This window comes from Leptodactylus fuscus, chromosome 3 (genome assembly GCF_031893055.1).
Source record: "Leptodactylus fuscus isolate aLepFus1 chromosome 3, aLepFus1.hap2, whole genome shotgun sequence".
Classification (NCBI taxonomy): Eukaryota; Metazoa; Chordata; class Amphibia; order Anura; family Leptodactylidae; genus Leptodactylus; species Leptodactylus fuscus.
In genome coordinates this window covers 170733102-170754210 of record NC_134267.1, presented here as the reverse complement: position 1 = coordinate 170754210, position 21109 = coordinate 170733102, and the positions used below count along the sequence as shown (strand labels likewise).

Below are 21109 nucleotides of genomic sequence, written 5' to 3'. Positions count from 1 at the left end.
ACGCAACAACTAACAGCACTTACTACTTGAGTACTGGAGGCTATTGAAAAAACTCCAACTGTTCCAAAAAAATAGAGCAGTGACTTGGTGAAGGTGGCAAAGGGTCCCCTTCAGTGACATGTGCATAGAATAGAAGTCATTGTAAAGGGACCACAGTTTGGTATGATGCTTAGCAAGAAGTTCTGTTTACCTTGAATCCAATCACTAAAAGATTCATAAACAGCTACACAGTGAAGATCAGCGGACATGGCGTGACACTGAGAACATGTAGTAATAAGGGTTCAAGCTCATTACATAATGTTCTAGTTGTCATAAGCAGTGACACTTACAGGCTGTCTTTAGCTTTCTGGATCATTTGTACATTACATAAGAAAGACTCATTCCAAAGTTTTTTTGTATATGGCTCAGAATAAACATTCATGCCAGTCTGTACAAAGACTGGCATAGAGAAAGGAAGTGGTGAGCAAGCAGACCCATATTTTATTTAAAGTACTACCAAAGTCCCCTATTGGTCTGTAGTTTCTTGTCCCTCTTTTTTTTTTAAATGTAGATTCTGAGCCTATATAGGGATCACAATGCACTTTTTTATTTTTTCTGTATGTCTTTGTAGAATAGGAGGAAATCCATGCATACACAGGGAGAACATACAAACTCCTTGCAGATGTTGTTCCTGGTGGGTTTCAAACCCAGGACTCCAGCGCTGCAAGGCTACAGTGCTAACTACTGAGCCACCGTGTTGCCCCTACTTTCTCTTCCCTCTTGATACACAGGAAATGCCACTCAGCCAATCACTGTCTGAGACGGATCAGCACCGAGGCCAGTGATTGGCTGAACAGTCATTTCCTGTGTGTCAGGACGGACCAGAACAGGTGTAGCAGGGGAGCTTTGGAAAATTGCTGAAAATGTACTTTTGTGTTGCCAGTGAGCATGCTCTCTATCACCCCCATATGTCTTCATGATCAAAAATAGGTTTGACTTCCTCACACTCTTCTGAACTCACTAAACCCATATGAAACAGAAAGTAATTTGCTGTGGATTTGTTATTTTGTGTAAATGGAATAGCAGTATCGGGTTCTATTTCAGCCATGTCCAGCACATAGAGATATTCCCTAGTAAATTGTTGGAGCATCAGTCTGGTTCAGACAATGCTCAGCCATCATTGTAGGTCTAAATTTACCATTTTATTTTTTCAGTAGGATTTTTATTGTGTTAAATGACTAAACCAAATATCAAAGCAGTATTAATGGGATTGTCTGAAATTTACAAAAAGTATCCCAAATTATTCCCCCTCCTTGCCTGTGGTGGTTATTTGTGAATTTGTAGCACATCACTGCTGTAGGAAGTAACCAGAGACCCCAGGACCACTGGAGCAGCAGCGTGGGGAGATTAAAAAGGGGAATACAGGGTTTTTTTTTCATCTTATTTTTTCCCACTCCCTGTTCTTGGATACATGTTTGTAAATCCTGTGCAATTCTTAACATTCATACATAACAGATATTGAATGATCATTTTTAATGGGGTTGTTCAGGAACAATAGTTTTTTTTTTTTCTGTATAGGCCAAAAAAGGTGAAATACAATTTAAAAAAACAACATACTCACCTGTCCTCTGGTCTCCCAGGCCGCTGTCTGTTCCCGCCGCACCCTGGGGCTTTTCCCCACCGCAGGTGACCGCTGATGTCAATCAGCGGCCTAAGGAAAGGGCACGGGACATCAGCCGCATATGTCATCTGTGATATCCTAGTTCCTTTACTTAAGCTGCGGAAACCACTGATTGGCCTTAGCGGTCACGTGCAATGGGGACGTCGCCGGAAAAGCCCTGGGGTGCCTCAGGACTGGACAGCGGTCTGGAACATCGGAGCATCCTGGGAAAGGTGAGTATGTGTTTCACTTTTCCAGGCCTCATGACCCAAAATTAAAATATCCTGGACAACCCCTTCAATATTACATTTGTTTCTAGCATAAATTCATCCCCCCTATGTTTAAGATGTTCAGAATATCCTTGTAGCTGCCCTGTACAGCCATGTCTGTAGCTGATTCATTCCACTTGGTTTTAATGCAAGGATCAGCCCCGGATTCCTTCAAAGTTTTGACTACGTGAGTATGCCCTCTTTCTACTGCCAGGTGCAATGCTGTTTTTCCAAGCCAGTCTTTGGCGTGTATGTCAGCTCCATGTTGAATTAGAACGGAACATACTGCACTATGCCCTCTATAGGCTGCATGGTGTAAAGTTGTAAGATTCAGTGAGTCAGTGCAGTTTACATGAGCTCCTTTCTGCATTAGCAGCTTCACCACCAGAGCGTGACCTCGGCCGGCAGCGCGGTGTAATGCAGTGAGCTGGTTATCATCCCGCGCATGGACAGAAGCGCCTTTTCTCAGCAGGAACTTTGCCATCTGAAACAGGAAATAACATTTTATTTTGTAAATTGAAAGTCTCTGTACAACATATTCAAGGAGCTATTATAATTTACCTAAAATAAAAATATAGCTAGTGATCTAATTTCCTAACATATACTGGGTTAATACTGGGCCCACAGGCCTTCAGCAGTTGCCCTGGGAACTAGGATGCAGAGGTATTTATGGACGTACCTTACATATGGTATTGAAAGGCTTTATGGACAGACTGTAAGGGAACACCTAACAGAAAATACACAAAACTCACCACATCCAGGATTAAACTTTGTTGCTTTGATCCTATTTTGTCTTATATTACAATTAAACAGAAAAAGATATAAAAAATGTCTCTATGTACTCCAGAAACTCAAGCATTTACCGCCCTCTTTTCCCCCCACAATCCTTTTTGTGGTTGTAAGACAGCAGCTGGGGCCTACCCCTCTACCCCTTTGCCTGTCCTCAGAAGGACAGCTTACACCTTGGCTAAATCTTGCCTCTTAGCTACTCCTGGTCAGAAAAGTGAACTGGTCACAATGAAATTAGGATGTTTCAAGAGCAAAGAAAATCCTGTAGACTGACAAAAAAGTTGTTGCGTATGTGAAGCCACTCCATACACTTCTATAGGACTGCTGCAAATAGCCAAGTACAGAGCTACGCTCCACTAGGACCAAAAGCATGAATGCTTAAACCCTACTTTTTAGTTATACCATGTTGGGGAATGTCTATGGTTTTGATTACTTTCTATTAAAATTTTTATCAGAGACAAAAATGCGAAAAAACTACGTTTTGACACTTTTTTTTTTACCCACTACAACATTCAACTTATGGGGAAAAATAGTTTTATAAGTTTGTTTTCTGACACAGGGAAAACTAGTGTGTATGTGTTTTATATGTGTGCTAGGGAAAGGGGGATGATTTGGACTTCTTATCCTTCTTATTTTATATTTTTATATCTTAATACTTTAGTGAGGGGGGTCTGATCACATATTTGCTGCAATGCAATTGAAAAATACTAAATACTGTCATACAAATGAATACCAGAAAAGCCTGGGAGCCTTCAATAGGCTCTTGGCTGTCATGGAAATGGAATGGCGGCCCTGGATCTCGTTCCGCGTGCTGGTGATTGTACCAAAAATGGCAGCGCTGCTGGGAAAATGGCGCCTGAGTCAGCTTTGATCGGGGCACAATGGGCCTTAATACACTGATTGCCAGCAGATTTGAAAAATAATTTGGGTGTCTATTTTTGCCTGGACATCCCCTTTAATCATTTACATCTCCTGAGACATATCTGCATGCCAAGTTTTGCAAACAAACAGATTTCTGTTTCACTGTGTTATTTATTTTTGTCAATGAGTGTAGATAGAAATCCCAGAGATGGAATGCTTTCCAACATTCAGGGGATCTTCTGTGTATGGGGTGTGATATACTCTTAATGTTCTAGTATATATTAGGAAGTATAGGAGCTTTGTTGTCTTTGTAAAGGACAGCAGAATTGTAAGTTAGCAAAATAAATTATACATCCAAGGTATTATTTATGTGAAGTTTTGCTATAAAACTCTACTAGAAAATTTGTGATGAGCGGTGACAAAGTGTGTTGTTTTTTTTTAACAGACATTAAAAGTCTGCGGCATGGTTTATGGCAATGTATCGCCACCTAGTGGTCATATTTGGTTTGAATCTCTCTGACTAATGAATTTGTCATTCTTGTTGGCACCACAGAAACAGGATAATAAAACATAACTTATTACAAAGACACAGTATGTACCTTCAGTACTCAGAAGACTAACATAATGTGCTCGTCATTGTCCTGGTACATTACTAAATGTTCTCAACCTGTAAGAACTTTATAGCTGACCCATCCAATGACATGGTCGTGATTTCCCAACAGGAAAATAAAATGGTTTAAAGCCGCAGACACTAGAGTCACCGATAAGATGTTGGGAGATATCTTTGTCTTTGTTTAATACGAAAGCAGAGGCGTTGACTCCTTAGATCTATATTTCATGTATACAGTAGATGTGCTTTATATAGTGGTGTTTCCCAACCATGGGAAGTAACCACTAGGTAGCACCAGTAAAGATGAAGGGGCGAGGAAGAGCCTACTGGTAAGTCAAACTATAAAGAAGTAAAGGACTATAATCCTCTACATTAGCTTTGGAAGTCATTAACTGTAATGTTGCCCATTGGACCACCAGGAAGAAGATAATATATGTAACATGTCCACTTGCTTCTCTAGCTATCAAACATGTAAGCAGAAGTATGCATCAAATATCTTTTGTGTTAAAAAAGTAAATAGTTTACCTCATTGTAACCATTTTCTGCTGCTAAGTGCAGGGCAGTAGATCCCTGGGAGTCTTTTGCATTCACATCGACTTTTTTCTTTAGTATATAGTTGGTGACTGGTATACTACCAGCCAGCACAGCCAAATGAAGCATTGTCATGGCAGTGTCAGTGTCTGTTTCTAGGGACATTAGGTAATCCAGCACATCCACGTGGCCATTAACAGAGCACCAATGCAGTGGAGTCCATCTGTTGTTGTCTCTGATGCTAGGTGAAGACTTGTATTTCAGCAGTGTGATGACACATGGAAGGTGGCCATTTTCTGCAGCAAGGTGCATTGCTGTTTCCCCAGAAGATGTCAAGACTCCAGGAGATGCGCCGCATTCTAACAGGTGTTCAGCTAATTCTGCGTGTCCACTCCATGCAGCACGATGAAGTGGAGTATAATTCCAAGAATCCCGGATGTTAACTGAAGCTCCTTTTTGTAAAAGGTATTTTGCTATGGCTAGATGTCCGGAGCATGCGGCTATGTGCAGCGGAGACCATCCTCTGTAATCTCTGCCAAATACAAGATGAGAAAAGACTATATATTCCTCCTAATTTACAGACACAAAGCATTCAAGTTTGGATGTTGTGTTGACCAACACAAGTCCTACCTATATAAGTTTGTATATTATTAACACAGGTGGGAGGAGGACACCAGGAAAGGCATAGGGTAACAATCCAAAGCAAAATGTATATGATGTTGACAGGAAAATCTCAGTGAGAAATTAATATTTGGTGCTGAAATTTGTGGCATGTCAATTCTTTTTGTGGATTTCACCCTATGCATTGCATAGAGTGAAGCCTTCAGAAAATATGCAAACAACTTATAAAGCATGTGTATTGTGCTAAATATGCTGCAAAATCCACAAAGGATTGTTCTCGTCCTATGTGTAGATGTTCTGTAACAAGCAGTTCAGCCGTGTGTCCTTCATATGACCAGGATAGATTTTTATCCCTTGGAATTAAATGAAGGTTCATATTAGAGACAGCAAGCAGATATCTTAAAGAGGACCTTTCACCACCTGGGGCACATGCGGTTTTATATACCGCTAGAAAGCCGACAGTGCACTGAATTCAGCGCATTGTCGGCTTTCACGATCTGTGCCTCGGGTGAAGAGCTATCAATGCCGGTACTGTAGCTCTTCGCCGTCATAAGGGCGTTTCTGTCAGTCAGGAACGCCCTTCCTCACAGTAGCGCCTATAGCGCTGTACTGTGAGAGCCGTGAGGAACTGGGGAGGCATTCCTCAATGCGGATCTACATTCTACTAACTGGAAGACTTCCTTTAGAAAAAAGATGGCCACACACATTAGATTTTACACAGCCATTGCTTGGGTAAAACAAACATTCCTCAACCTTCATTATACAACATGAATGTTTGTTACGTAAACGCTTGCCCCTACCCACAGGGTTTCTGATCTCTCCATATTGTGAAAAATGCTTTCAAAACAATCAATTTTGGTTGCAACCAACTTTAGTTGATAGTAGGCTGTATGGGAAAATTCATTGGTTTATACATGAAAGACTGTTCGCCGAACGTTCCAATTCAGTGTTTCCTTAGATCAGCCAAGTACTCCTTAATCTAATAAATGACTTCAGAGTATGATTGTGCAGTGTATAAGTACTGTATGAGCACAGTGAAAATACACTGGTCACATTATATAATAGCTGTAGAAATGCTTTTACAGTTTTTACCCACAAACAGGTGCAAAACTCCCCCCCAATGGAGAGAACAATACACACTCATTGGCAATCCTCATCCTGGGCTCCATAATCCATCATTCTTCCTCTTCACTCCCCAGCTCCACAAGAGCAGTAAAACAGCAGTGCATTAGCTCAAACCTTAGGGCAAGAAACTAAGTGTAGACTTGCTGAGAAGATTGGGTAAAGATAAGCCTGGCTGTAGCAGCCACGTGGTCCACTGACCTTCAAACTTCTTCAGCGCACCCCACTTATAATATACCTCTCCATTCAAATAATGCTGGTCATCTGCTTATTAAGTTCTCTATAGTTTGGCATGCCCTGGTCTAACCAATGTATGGCCGATAACTTCATAGCCCTTCTAGAGAATCTTCTGAGCATGTTCCCAAGGAAGGGACATTTGGTGGGATACCAAAGGAGAGCAGCTAAGCTGAGTTTAAAACTGAGTATTTTTGAGCCAGAAATCCCCACCTTAAAACCTCTGTATAGAACACTTAGCATCTAGTTAAAGCCACATTTTCAAGGATGTGTGTATGATGCACCCTCTGTATTTAATACAGCTTGACCCTACAGTACACCATGTTCAGGGACACTTTGGGAATTGCTTTCAATATGTCATTCCAAATATCAGAGAACAGGGCCTCTAACTCCTGCTCCCATATCCAATGAAGACTTCAGAAGAGTATCCAGTAGAGACGAGCGAACACTAAAATGTTCGAGGTTCGAAATTCGATTCGAACAGCCGCTCACTGTTCGAGTGTTCGAATGGGTTTCGAACCCCATTATAGTCTATGGGGAACATATACTCGTTAAGGGGGAAACCCAAATCCGTGTCTGGAGGGTCACCAAGTCCACTATGACACCCCAGGAAATGATACCAACACCCTGGAATGACACTGGGACAGCAGGGGAAGCATGTCTGGGGGCATAAAAGTCACTTTATTTCATGGAAATCCCTGTCAGTTTGCGATTTTCGCAAGCTAACTTTTCCCCATAGAAATGCATTGGCCAGTGCTGATTGGCCAGAGTACGGAACTCGACCAATCAGCGCTGGCTCTGCTGGAGGAGGCGGAGTCTAAGATCGCTCCACACCAGTCTCCATTCAGGTCCGACCTTAGACTCCGCCTCCTCCGGCAGAGCCAGCGCTGATTGGCCGAAGGCTGGCCAATGCATTCCTATGCGAATGCAGACTTAGCAGTGCTGAGTCAGTTTTGCTCAACTACACATCTGATGCACACTCGGCACTGCTACATCAGATGTAGCAATCTGATTTAGCAGAGCCGAGGGTGCACTAGAACCCCTGTGCAAATTCAGTTCACGCTAATAGAATGCATTGGCCAGCGCTGATTGGCCAATGCATTCTATTAGCCCGATGAAGTAGAGCTGAATGTGTGTGCTAAGCACACACATTCAGCTCTACTTCATCGGGCTAATAGAATGCATTGGCCAGCGCTGATTGGCCAGAGTATGGAACTCGACCAATCAGCGCTGGCTCTGCTGGAGGAGGCGGAGTCTAAGATCGCTCCACACCAGTCTCCATTCTGGTCCGACCTTAGACTCCGCCTCCTCCAGCAGAGCCAGCGCTGATTGGCCGAATTCCGTACTCTGGCCAATCAGTGCTGGCCAATGCATTCTATTGGCGTGATGAAGCAGTGCTGAATGTGTGTGTTTAGCTCAACTACACCGGTGGAGTAGTTGAGCTAAGCACACAGATTCAGCTCTTCTTCAATCAGCGCTGGCCAATGCATTCTATTAGCTTGATGAAGCAGAGTGTGCACAAGGGTTCAAGCGCACCCTCGGCTCCGATGTAGCAGAGCCGAGGCTGCACAAGGGTTCAAGCGCACCCTCGGCTCTGATGTAGCAGAGCCGAGGGTGCACTTAAACCCTTGTGCACCCTCGGCTCTGCTACATCAGAGCCAAGGGTGCACTTGAACCCTTGTGCACACTTGGCTCTGCTACATCAGAGTTGATGGTGCGCTTGAACCCTTGTGCACACTCTGCTTCATCAAGCTAATAGAATGCATTGGCCAGCGCTGATTGAAGCAGAGCTGAATCTGTGTGCTTAGCTCAACTACTCCACCGGTGTAGTTGAGCTAAACACACATTCAGCACTGCTTCATCACGCCAATACAATGCATTAGCCAGTGCTGATTGGCCAGAGTACGGAATTCGGCCAATCAGCGCTGGCTCGGCTGGAGGAGGCGGAGTCTAAGGTCGGACCAGAATGGAGACTGGTGTGGAGCAATCTTAGACTCCGCCTCCTCCAGCAGAGCCAGCGCTGATTGGCCGAATTCCGTACTCTGGCCAATCAGCGCTGGCCAGTGCATTCTATTGGCGTGATGAAGCAGTGCTGAATGTGTGTGTTTAGCTCAACTACGCCGGTGGAGTAGTTGAGCTAAGCACACAGATTCAGCTCTGCTTCAATCAGCACTGGCCAATGCATTCTATTGGCGTGATGAAGCAGTGCTGAATGTGTGTGTTTAGCTCAACTACGCCGGTGGAGTAGTTGAGCTAAGCACACAGATTCAGCTCTGCTTCAATCAGCGCTGGCCAATGCATTCTATTAGCTTGATGAAGCAGAGTGTGCACAAGGGTTCAAACGCACCCTCGGCTCTGATGTAGCAGAGCCGATGCTGCACAAGGGTTCAAGCGCACCCTCGGCTCTGATGTAGCAGAGCCGAGGGTGCACTTGAACCCTTGTGCACACTTGGCTCTGCTACATCAGAGTTGATGGTGCGCTTGAACCCTTGTGCACACTCTGCTTCATCAAGCTAATAGAATGCATTGGCCAGCGCTGATTGAAGCAGAGCTGAATCTGTGTGCTTAGCTCAACTACTCCACCGGTGTAGTTGAGCTAAACACACACATTCAGCACTGCTTCATCACGCCAATACAATGCATTAGCCAGTGCTGATTGGCCAGAGTACGGAATTCGGCCAATCAGCGCTGGCTCGGCTGGAGGAGGCGGAGTCTAAGGTCGGACCAGAATGGAGACTGGTGTGGAGCGATCTTAGACTCCGCCTCCTCCAGCAGAGCCAGCGCTGATTGGCCAAAGTACGGAATTCGGCCAATCAGCGCTGGCCAATGCATCCCTATGGGAAAAAGTTTATCTCACAAAAATCACAATTACACACCCGATAGAGCCCCAAAAAGTTATTTTTAATAACATTCCCCCCTAAATAAAGGTTATCCCTAGCTATCCCTGCCTGTACAGCTATCCCTGTCTCATAGTCACAAAGTTCACATTCTCATATGACCCGGATTTGAAATCCACTATTCGTCTAAAATGGAGGTCACCTGATTTCGGCAGCCAATGACTTTTTCCAATTTTTTTCAATGCCCCGGTGTCGTAGTTCCTGTCCCACCTCCCCTGCGCTGTTATTGGTGCAGAAAAAGGCGCCAGGGAAGGTGGGAGGGGAATCGAATTTTGGCGCACTTTACCACGCGGTGTTCGATTCGATTCGAACATGGCGAACACCCTGATATCCGATCGAACATGTGTTCGATAGAACACTGTTCGCTCATCTCTAGTATCCAGTAACTGACCATAAAGACATGATGTGAGACCCTTGGGTTCACTTTAAACAGATCCTATAGTGGACTTTGGGTGGGACAGTATTTAGTAGAGAGGCAAGAACTCCACTATAATGCTAGATGTCTGTCTCCCAGACAGGTAGGTAAATCAAGCTCACAAATGTGCAAAACTCAGCATGAAACCAGCCTTAATAACTACTACATATATACACGGAAAATGACATTTCAGGAGAGCTGATAGAAGTGGGGTACAGACTGCAACCTCCATTACTGCTACTCCAAAAATATGGCAAACACTTCATGAATTCAAAGTTAAAAGTGTTCAAGTTAAAATATGCTGGATATATCCTTGAATATTACTACAATGTGTAGTAGAAGTGGATACTGGCCTGAGGAGGTGAAAGTAGCCATTCATATGCAAACAGTCACTGTATATGGTCAGTAATAGGATTGTAGCATGGTACAGTTACTTCTATGACAATATGGAAACTCTGCAACCAAGCATGACGTTGGTTCAGTGGAGAATTTAAAAAAAGAAGGATATTCTATCTAGTACATCTAATGTCATTGGACATTAGACCTAACTTTCCTGGAATGCGTCAATGGAAAGTAAAATGGTCACAGGTTAAATGGCACATACGATTCCCTGAACTAGTGACTCATAGGCTTCTTATAGCACACAGCTTTTCCATAAATAATTATAGAAACAACATCATCACTGTGTGTACATAGAAGACGCCTGTGATTTACGTCTAATAATATAAATCCTGCTCCTTAGATATACTCTGGCAACAGATTTTGCAAAATAAAACTGAATACTTTGGTTGCCTAGTCAACTATTGCACGCAGGCTCTTATGTTTGTCTCTCAGGGAGATGTATGTGCTTTGAATTGAGTGGCCTATTCAGATTTAGCTAGAAAAAGTTATGTGATGTTGTTTTTCTTGCACTCTTCCTGTTCTCCTCGGACTGATCACATTGCACAGTGTTCTCTACGGTAATTATGTGGATGCGTCTCATGTGTTCCCCTCTGTAATTAACTCTCTGCCCAAGGCTTTGCACTTCTATTATACTAGGCCGCATCCTGAATGATGCAGTATATGGCTTATTCTCCATGCGGGTGGTGGTTAAATAAGGAAACAAAACAGAAAATGGGTGAAAAGAAGTAAAAGAAAACGGACATTTACATTCAAGTTCTCACTTGCTGATTCATTACTTACAATGAATACGGCTACACAACGTCTATTCTAGAAATATTTTATTCCTGAATAGTACTCTTAGGGAAGAGGGTTATATCTATCTATCTATCTATCTATCTATCTATCTATCTATCTATCTATCTATTTATTATTATTATTTATTTATATAGCACCATTAATTCCATGGTGCTTTACATTCGGGGGTTACATACAATACACAGAATATACAGGTAGATATAATGCTAACAATGACCGACTGGCACAGTGGGGTAGAGGGCCCTGCCCGCGAGGGCTTACAATCTATGAGGGAAGGGGGGTAGAGACAGAAGGAGAGGGGGAGACTGTACAGATGGTGGTGCGGTGATAGTGTTATTGGAGGTTGTAGGCCTTCCTGAATAGATGAGTCTTCAGGGCCTTGTTGAAGCCTGTGATTGTGGGGGTCAGTCTTATGTGTCTTGGTAAGGAGTTCCAGAGTATGGGGGATGCACGAGAGAAATCTATCTATCTATCTATCTATCTATCTATCTATCTATCTAGGCGTTCCTCTAACGAGGTGAAATGAGCTGGCCGCCTCAGGCGGCACTACCATTAACTGCTTGGAGGGCAGCATTTATACTAATTTTTTTTTTTAACCTAAACCAGCCCAAGACAGGCCTCTTTGGGAAAAAAAAAGCTGAGTGGGACCTGTCCTGAGATGGTTTAGGAGACCTCTGCATCTCGGCACAGGCGGTGTTGCTATAATGTCATCGTGCCTCCTGCACTGAGGCAAAGACGTTCTCTTCAAGGGTCAAGAAGAGGAAGCTACTGCTCAATCAAGGGATCAGAGGTAGGTGAGGATAACTTTTTTATTTTTAATAGTCCATTGCCTGCTGGGGTTACTCCAGGCCGTATATACTTACCTATCCCTGCTCATGGCCGCCTCCACGTCCCTTCTGCTATAGGATGGAGAAGGGGGAAGCAGGAGCAAGGGTCGTAAGTGAGGCTACAAGACTTTGAACCACAACAAATACTACTATTATTATACTCAGGTGTCTTTTCAGACCTCAGAATTTAATAAGCAGAGACCCAGGAGAAGTGAGGGAACATAAAAAAAAATGTTACTCACCTCTCCTGTGATCCAGTGTTACTCCAATCAGGCTTTGGGCCTCTTTTGTGATGTCCCATGCGTCACGTGGGCCAAGTTGATGTCATTATGTGTTGTCATTATGTGTTGCGCTGACATTGCCCGCTTGCTGAAAGCTGCAGGGAGTGTTCTGGAGCCCAGGATATGTAAGTAACAGTGGTTTTTATGTTTGTCTCCTCCCCGGATCTCCGATCATTATATTATATTAATTAGGAAACCGATGGGACATTATTAATAAGGGGAACTATTTATACAGGATACACACAGACATTATTAATATAAAGATGTACTTCGAGGTATTATTCTTTATGGTGGGCTATATCATATATTTTATAATTGGGTTAGAAGCAGGACAGGGGCTTTGTGTAGGTGAAGACAAGGTGGGTCGGGTGCCTGGATAAGTGAGGAACCAAAGATGTCTGTGCTGCAAACTTTACAGAGACAAATCAGAGCTGGAAGAAGTGGTCATGGCGGTTCAAAGGGAAGAGACGGAAAATGCGAACGATTTGTCAGAGATGTCACCTGTAAGTCACAAAATGTTACTCCACTGTATTCACCTAAATGAAGGAGAATTGATACCTGATAGATGGGGGGCTGTCTGCTGAACCCTCACTGGGCCTGAATTTTTTTTTTTTTCTTCCCCCACTGGGTGGGAATTCAGCCTGACTGCAACCAGGCAGAATATAGGCATGTCGCTTGGTGGATGGACAAACTCACGTTCTCATTCACTTTGGTGGGAGTGCCAAAGTACAGTACTCAGCTGTTTGCGGCGCCCCTATTAAAGAGAATGGGGGCCATGAGGGGTTAATCCATCCACCTAGCAGAAGATGTGTGAAGTTATTTTCATTGTTAATGCCGCGTTGTTGATCTGATACTGAAATAATACAGTCAGGGCTCGTTCACATCTGCCCCCAGGGTCTCCTGCTCAGTTTCGAGCAGGAAACGGAAACCTGCAGGCATTTTTCAAACCCATTCATTTGAAAGGGTTTGAAAAGTGTCCGGCTGTGAGCGCCAGGGAGCGTTTTGTGCTCTCCGCGGCTAAACCGTTTTTTTTTAACTGGACACAAAGTCAGACATGCAGGACTTTGTGTCCGGTTTAAAAAAAACCCGTTTTCGCCGCGGAGAGCCCAAAACGTTCACTGGCGCTCATGGCCAGACATGGTCTGACAGGTTTCCGTCTTCTTTGTGATGTGAACCCAGCGTAAGAAGAATTTGTAATTTGTGAAGTTTGCAGCATGTAAACTCAATTTTATATTTAATTTTTCTTGGTGGGAGGGCGTCTTTCTATAGTCTGCCTCAGGCAGCAAAGAGGATAGGTTCACCCCTATATATTGTAAGCCGATGCAAAATAATGAAGGGGGTGTACATCTCACCTAGACTACTAAGGTGGGTGAGATGAGAAAACTCCAGAAAGAATGTTTCTCAGCAGAAAACTTGTCTGCTGAGGGTTGTTTCAAAGTTCTGGTTACTGGGCTGGATTTTTAGGAATGACAGGTAGGTTGGCAGTGGTACCTGTCATTCCACCCCCCTCCAGTCCACACTTTGGGGATGTTCCGGCAGCGACTCAGATGCAGAGAATCTGCTCATCTAGGAAGCTTAAGAAGCCAGCTCCTGCAGCAGACTTTGGGGCAGAACTTGGCTGGAGAGCCAACAAAGAGGTCATATTTTTGGAGCTGTGTCCTGAATGATTCTACTGGCTTTTGGATTTCTGTTATTCTAGGTGAGGTAACCTATTCTATGTCCAGATACAAAAACTTAGTGTATTGAGACTCACCCACTATGAAACTTCCTTCAGGGATAAAGAATTTTTTGAGGTGCACGGTATGCTCCAGACCAAAGAGCAAAGGCAATGACGAGGAAAATAGAAGAAATCCGGCAACACTCCAATAAAATATAACTTTTACTTCTTCATAGTAAGATCCAAAAAAGTGACAACAAACATATAACAAAACCCCCCCTTAAAAAACGCTTTTGTATGCTCTGATGAAGAGATGTAACATCTCGAAACGCATCTGCAGCTTTTTTTAAGGGGGGTTTTTGTTATATGTTTGTTGTCACCTTTTTGCATCTTACTATGAAGAAGTAAAAGTTATATTTTATTGGAGTGTTGCCGGATTTCTTCTATTTTCCTCGTCATAACCTATTCTATGTTTAGTTAGAGCCTAGCTGGGCAGGTATTTATTTTTGTATTGTTTCCTTTTGTTGCTGCACTATATTTTTGAGTGAAAATAAAACTCAACCTTTGTTTTGGACTAAAGAAACTGGACTTGTGTGTCTATGCCACCCCACCTAGCAACCCCAGACCCTGGTTTACTAACTTTGTCTGCCAACCACCAAGTGTTGTACTTACTACTCTGAGTGCATACAATTCATTATTTCTATAAAGCAGGACTCCATCTTACTTTATATATTTAATGAAGTAACAGTAATACAATTTATGTGTAATATATTATTTTATCATGTGCTTTTCACATATCATTGCCTTACTAAATGTGTGTATCTGCAGGAAAGATTCCAATAAAAATTTCAGTTTCACAGATTTTAGTGTTATGTACCAGAATTTATAGATAACATCTGTCTCACTCCCTAGGATTTGGTTATCTTAATTTTTCATAACTGTTTCACATTGTATATTTATTTTATCTAAAGCTGTTCTCATTTATAAACAGGACAAGGCAAATGAAAATTTTCACTTTTTATCTTGTAAACTATGAGCAGTACTTGTTACACATCCAAAAGAGAAATCAACCTCTATGTATTTAGCATTATAATAAACCTGATTTGTGGTCTGACTTTGTTTTTCTGGGTTATCTTTAGTAAATAGCTAATAATGATACTTTAGTCTTGTTTCTGTGTACATTGGTTAATACAGCTTGAAAATATGTAGTGTTTTAAGTAGCTTGTAGTAAATTTTACCACCTCAAACTAGTCATGTAGTGTAAGTGTACACAATGTCTAAACCCTTTTACTCTGTGTTCAGGCTTTGGACAAGTACATCTGTTTGGGAAAACTTGCAATATTTATATGTCTGTGAGAATGTCCATTTGTTGTCTGTGTGTCCAGTATTCTCACTTCATGTGCAGTCTGTTTTTCACATAAATTCAAAAAACAAAACAAAAAAGAAACAGATTGAGGCCTGTATTGGCCTAAGGGTTGGTTCACACTAGCGCTTGTATTGCGTCCGCAAGTAGTCCGCATGGAGCCCCCCCCCCCCCCGGACGGAATACCAATGCTAATACAAACGCTGTGCAGTTAAGCACATGGAGCCCAGAGACTATAATGGGCTCCGTGTGCTTGCTGCGCACTGCCCGCACAATTCATTCGTGCGGGCTGTGTGCGGCAAGCACACGGATCCCATTATAGTCTATGGACTCCATTCGCTTTGCAAGCACATCGCTTGCAATTGCGATTGCATTCCGTCCGGGGGGGTCTCCATGCAGACTCCTTGCGGACAGAATACAAGCGCTAGTGTGAACCGGGTATAAACCACTCAAAAAGGTCACATGACTGCATAGATGCCATTTTCCAATTATTTCTCAACGGTTTTGTAAATCACAGCGTTTTCACTGCGTGTATTTTTCTGCAATGTGTGGATGGGATCTGCAATTTTCTCCCCATTTAGAGTACATGCACACCCCAGCTGAGTGTGCATGTATATGAAAGAGAGTCAGCAGCAATAGATCAGACAAAAGACCTTTCAGATGACACCTGTTGAAGGAGTGTGGTCCGCTTTAGCTACCTTAGTGCCTGCCAACCATAAGCAGTGGGCCCTGAAATCACCGATGAAACACCAGCTTCCTATTGGATACATGCACACAGCCATAATAGAGTTCTGTTTTATAGGACTGCCATAGAGCTGCATTGAACGTGACTGCAGTCACATCCAAAAGTCTAAGTGTTTAGTGATGTTGCGCTTTAGTTACTTCTCTATTGTCATTGATCTTATCTTTATGATTTCCCAAGTAAGCTAATATATACTTGATATCTGTGTACAATCTTAAATAAATATATTTTATTGTGCCTGCTAACTTCTTAAAAATCATATTGCAATTGAAATCATATTTGCTTCGTAAACTTGCCTGTCATGTTCCTTTGTATGTGTATTTTCTATACAAAGTAACAACATTGTTGTATCTGTAGTAGTGATTACAGTGTATTATATTAATCCAAACAAATCGCTGTTTACTAAGTTATAAGCATGCAGGAGATACAATGAAGTTACCATGTAATAATTTAGTTATGTTGGTGTTTGTTTACTGTGTTGAAATAACAGGTCTCAGTTCACAAGATATATATTTATATATACCTGGAAACAGCGCTGAACTCTCTATTCACTTCTATAGAGAGGCAAGTAACGGCAACACCATAAGCACTGGTCTGTGACTGCAATTCAGCTGGGTATTTAGTAACTTGAGCCACATATTATGTGTATTACATAGCATTTAATGGCATGTTTTAATGTCATTATAAAGCAAATAAGATTACATTAGCAAGAGGTAATTGGACAATGTCAAAACACATTTAGACTCTGTTTCATACTGATCTTTACGTGATGTGATCTACTGGTGGATAGTATTAAAATTCAGGTTATGTTCACATTTGTTTTGGAGTCTCCAGAGAAGAGCCATTTCCATTGTCTACCTGAAATCAGTGGACAAAAAGTCCTGCACGCATGGGTTTTTTGTCCGCCGCTTTCAGTTTAAACCCAAGGGACACCTGATAGACCACATGATAGTCTGGATGTAAGATTATATGTAAGACTGGATACATTTTAGTTGTCTGCCTACGACGAACCAGAACAACAGACAGCTGATGCTAGTAAGTAAAAGTCTTGTTAATAGAACAGTTTACTGCATGTTTTAAAGGGATCCTATCATTAAAACACAATTTTTTTCTGCCTACCACGTAGGAATAGCCTTAAGAAAGGCTATTCTTCTCCTACCTTTAGATGTCTTCTCAGTGTTGCCTTTCCGTAGAAATCCCAGTTCTCGTCGGTATGTAAATCAATTCTCTCTCAGTACTGGGGGCGCGCCCCAGCGCTCAAACAGCACTGGGGGCGTCCCCAATGCTGAGAGAGAACTCTCCAGCTCTACCTCCATCTTCTTCAGGAACGTCTTCTTCCGGTGCAGGCGGTCAAACTTGTAGGCCTCGGGCAGAGCCAACTGCGCATGCCCGCGGCCACAAGAAAAATGGCCGCTTACACAGTAAGTAAGCAGCCATTTTTTGTGGCCTGTGGGCATGTGCAGTCCGCTCTGCCCGAGGCCTACAAGTTTGACCGCCTGCACCGGAAGAAGACTCATTAAGAGGTTATTCTAAAGAAGATGGAGGCATTGCTAGAGAGTTCTCTCGCACCTTATGGGACACCCCCAGTGCTGTTTGAGCATACCAACAAAAACCGGGATTTCTACAGAATGGCGGTGCAGAGAAGACATCTAAAAGTAGGAGAAAAATAGCCTCCTACGTGGTAAGCAGAAAAAATTATGTTTTAATGATAGGATCCCTTTAAAACCTGTCTGTACAGGCTTTACTAAACTTAAAGGGGTTGTCCAAGACTAAATATTGATGGTCTGTACGCAGAATAGGTCATCAATATTAAATCAGTGATATCCTGCGCTTTATACAACAAGGTTTAGAAGTTGCCCTACATTTAGTAACTGTATATTTACAGATACTGGCTGGTGACGCACCACAGCGGGCCTCCACACAGTATTATGTGATCCATAGTGGGCCCCCACACAGTATCATATGATCCACTTTGGGGCCCCACACAGTATTATATGCTCCACGGTCACCCTCACACAGTATTATATGGTACTTACCTGCAGTCCTATGAAGAGCAGGTAAGTAGTGTCCTCCTTCTTCTGACTGCAGACACTGATGAATGACATCATTGTACAGAGGTCACAGTCTTCTGTAAGTGTAAGCTGTGAACCTGTGGCCTACACTGACCGTTTTCAACATGATCTGCATTTCAACATACAGCTGAAAGAATAGCTAACTAACAGGAAATTCTGTACCAGATTCCGTGTTAGTGAACTATCAGGGCGAAGGCACATATGCCAAAAGAGTTCACCAACACAGGGTTAGAGCAACCCAGGGGACAGGGACTGATTCTGATCACTCGACCTGGGGTTGGAACCTACAGGAACACCCAGGTACAGGAACGTCCAGGTACAGTTTTTACAAATGTATAGAGGAAACAAGTTCAATTAAAGTCCCTGGACAACCTCATAAATGGCCATGACATGCATAGTAAGATATGCTAGGGGCCACACGGTGGCTCAGTGGTTAGCACTGCAGCCTTGCAGCGCTGGGCCGTGGTGTTCAAATCCCACCAAGGGCAAAAAACCATCTGCAAGGAGTTTGTATGTTCTCCCCGTGTTTGCATGGATTTCCATCCCATATTCCAAAAAGACATACTGATAGGGAAAAATGTACATTGTGAGCTCTATGTGGGGCAATCTACATTAAAAAAAAAATAAAAATGTGGGGCAATCTACATAAAAAATAAAAAAATAAAAAATGCTAGGCATTACTGCAGCTAAATATGATCCTATCTAGTATCACAACCTTACAGCTGAATTTGAAGCCAGTGGCCAAACACTTTCGAGACCAGGTAAGGGCGATTGATCAGGTTCACTTAGGCATACGAGTGGGGGACATGATGAAAGATTGTTCCAACTTGATGTGCTGCTGACCGACAGCAATTATTTGTCTTGCCAAAATCAGCAGAGCACACTATGAACAAGCAGTAATTGTGCTTGATCACTATGGTATTGTTGGCAGTATTAGACAGGGCAATTGTTGGCAATAAATGCTTGTATCAGCGCTTGTTCCCAACAATTGGTTGCTAAATTGCCCCCTGTAATAGGACCTTAAGGCCACAAATAGCGAATTGCAGCAAAAAAAGGCTTGAAAAAAACCACATTAAAAACATTCGTTTTTTTCACTGCTTGTCTGCATTTTTGCTTTTCCCTTATAATTCTATTTGGAAAATGCACTGTTGTCCCAAATAAAGTTAACATGCTGTATTTTTCACAAACACTGTATTTTCTGTACAATTTTTTCAACATTTTGAGAATGAAATAAAATAAAATCTTTTTCACTTTACTGGGACTGTAAGATGCAGCGTTTCTGTAATAGTCAAAAAGTGCCGCATTTCCACAACATATGGTTTCAGCCTAAGGGTGCATTCACACTGAGTAAACGCTAGCTTATTTTGTAGAGTAAAATTACACTTGTAAATTTTGCTATCCCATTGACTTCAATGATATTTTTTTACAAGTGTAAAAATACGCCTGTAAAAAATACGCCTGTAAAAAATACGCCTGTAAAAATACGCCTGTAAAATGTCATTGAAGTCAATGGGATAGCAAAATTTACAAGTGTAATTTTACTCTACAAAATAAGCTAGCGTTTACTCAGTGTGAATGCACCCTTAGTCTGTTTTATGTTCTACATTGACACAATTACTACATCAATGGGGCAACACAGTGGCTAAGTGGTTAGCAATGCAGCCTTGCAGCAATGGAGTCTTAGGTTTGAATCCCACTAGGAACAACATCTGCAAGGCATTTGTATGTTCTCCCCATGTTTGCGTGGATTTCCTCCCGTACTCCATAAACATGCTGATAGGAAAAAAAAACATATATTGAGATCCCTATATGGGGCTTACAATCTACATTTAAAAAACTAAAAAAATTACTATATAAAAATTGAGAGACGTGTCACTTGTACCTTATTTGTTTTCCAATTATAGGAGCACAAACATATTCGGTTATTGCAGCTTTTTTTTATCACAATTGGCTGACAACCTTTGATAAAATTGGCCCTACTACTTTTTTAAAAAAAAAAAATAGTCGCTCAAGCTATATCTGCTGCTAAAATATTGGTTATTTTAGTAAATGTATTGCATGTATCTCTGCTATCTTTACCTTCAATGTGTTTTATACATATTCTATATGCGAGAACTTACTGGCAGTTTACAGAAATCCCAAAGTTGAGTAAAGTATTGACTTGATCTGCATCCCCTTTCCAGGCAGCCTCGTACAGTAAGGTCTTTTTGTTTTCCAGAGAATGAGTCACTGATGAGCTTAAGTGTGGACATCTCTCCAGCTGCCATTGCTTCAGTCCTCCTGTTCTCCTGAATTGTCTCTCAGATTTGGAAAGTGAGATGGAGTCATGAAGATCAAGCAGTTTCCATGCGATTTCCATTTGCTCAGACATTGCTATATTTGTTTTGCAAATGCAGCTCAAAGGAAACGAGGTAGAGTCTCTGCATTCAGTTCGGACTACCATCCTGCATTCCAAAGCTGTCAGATTAAGGGTGAGCCTATTCCTGTTTTGCTGTTGTCATGGGCAGCACACCTTAACACTCAATGTGTAAGTCGTTGCTCAAGGTCACTAGATTTCTTTCTAACATTCCTTCCTTTGTTACATGATGGATTGAAACGTTACAGTATTGTACAGTTACAATAGTAGTCTTTTATGTACAGATTAGCCCGAAAGCCATTTTGGCTATATTTCTACACCATATTTTTCACTATATTATGAACTAGCATTATACCAAAAACACTTCTACTGTATGCAAAGCTTATACTTACATTCTATTATATACCAAATATGTTAGAAAATTACAACTTTTTGGTTAAGAACAAATGAGATGGTAAATTCAGCACAGTGTTTTCCTTAAATCCACTTCAGCAAAACACAAAACAGTCGATTAACCACTGGCAAGTATTACGTGGTTGAAATGTATGTGCCATTTATTTTTTATTTTTTTTACTATTGTGTAGTGGAGTATTTGGTGAACATTTTTGTAATATACTTTATTAATC

The 21109-nt window shown here is 42.0% G+C and overlaps 1 protein-coding gene across 1 annotated transcript; it reads right to left on the bottom strand.

Annotated features, from left to right (window-relative positions):
• Positions 1-1954: 1954 nt before the first annotated feature.
• Positions 1955-20498, bottom strand: LOC142196748 (uncharacterized). The gene is made up of 3 exons (XM_075266723.1): positions 20248-20498; positions 4694-5231; positions 1955-2392 (listed from the first exon to the last, which is right to left on the bottom strand). The coding sequence occupies exons 1-3, from the start codon at positions 20496-20498 to the stop codon at positions 1955-1957; spliced, it is 1227 nt and encodes a 408-aa protein (XP_075122824.1).
• Positions 20499-21109: the final 611 nt, after the last annotated feature.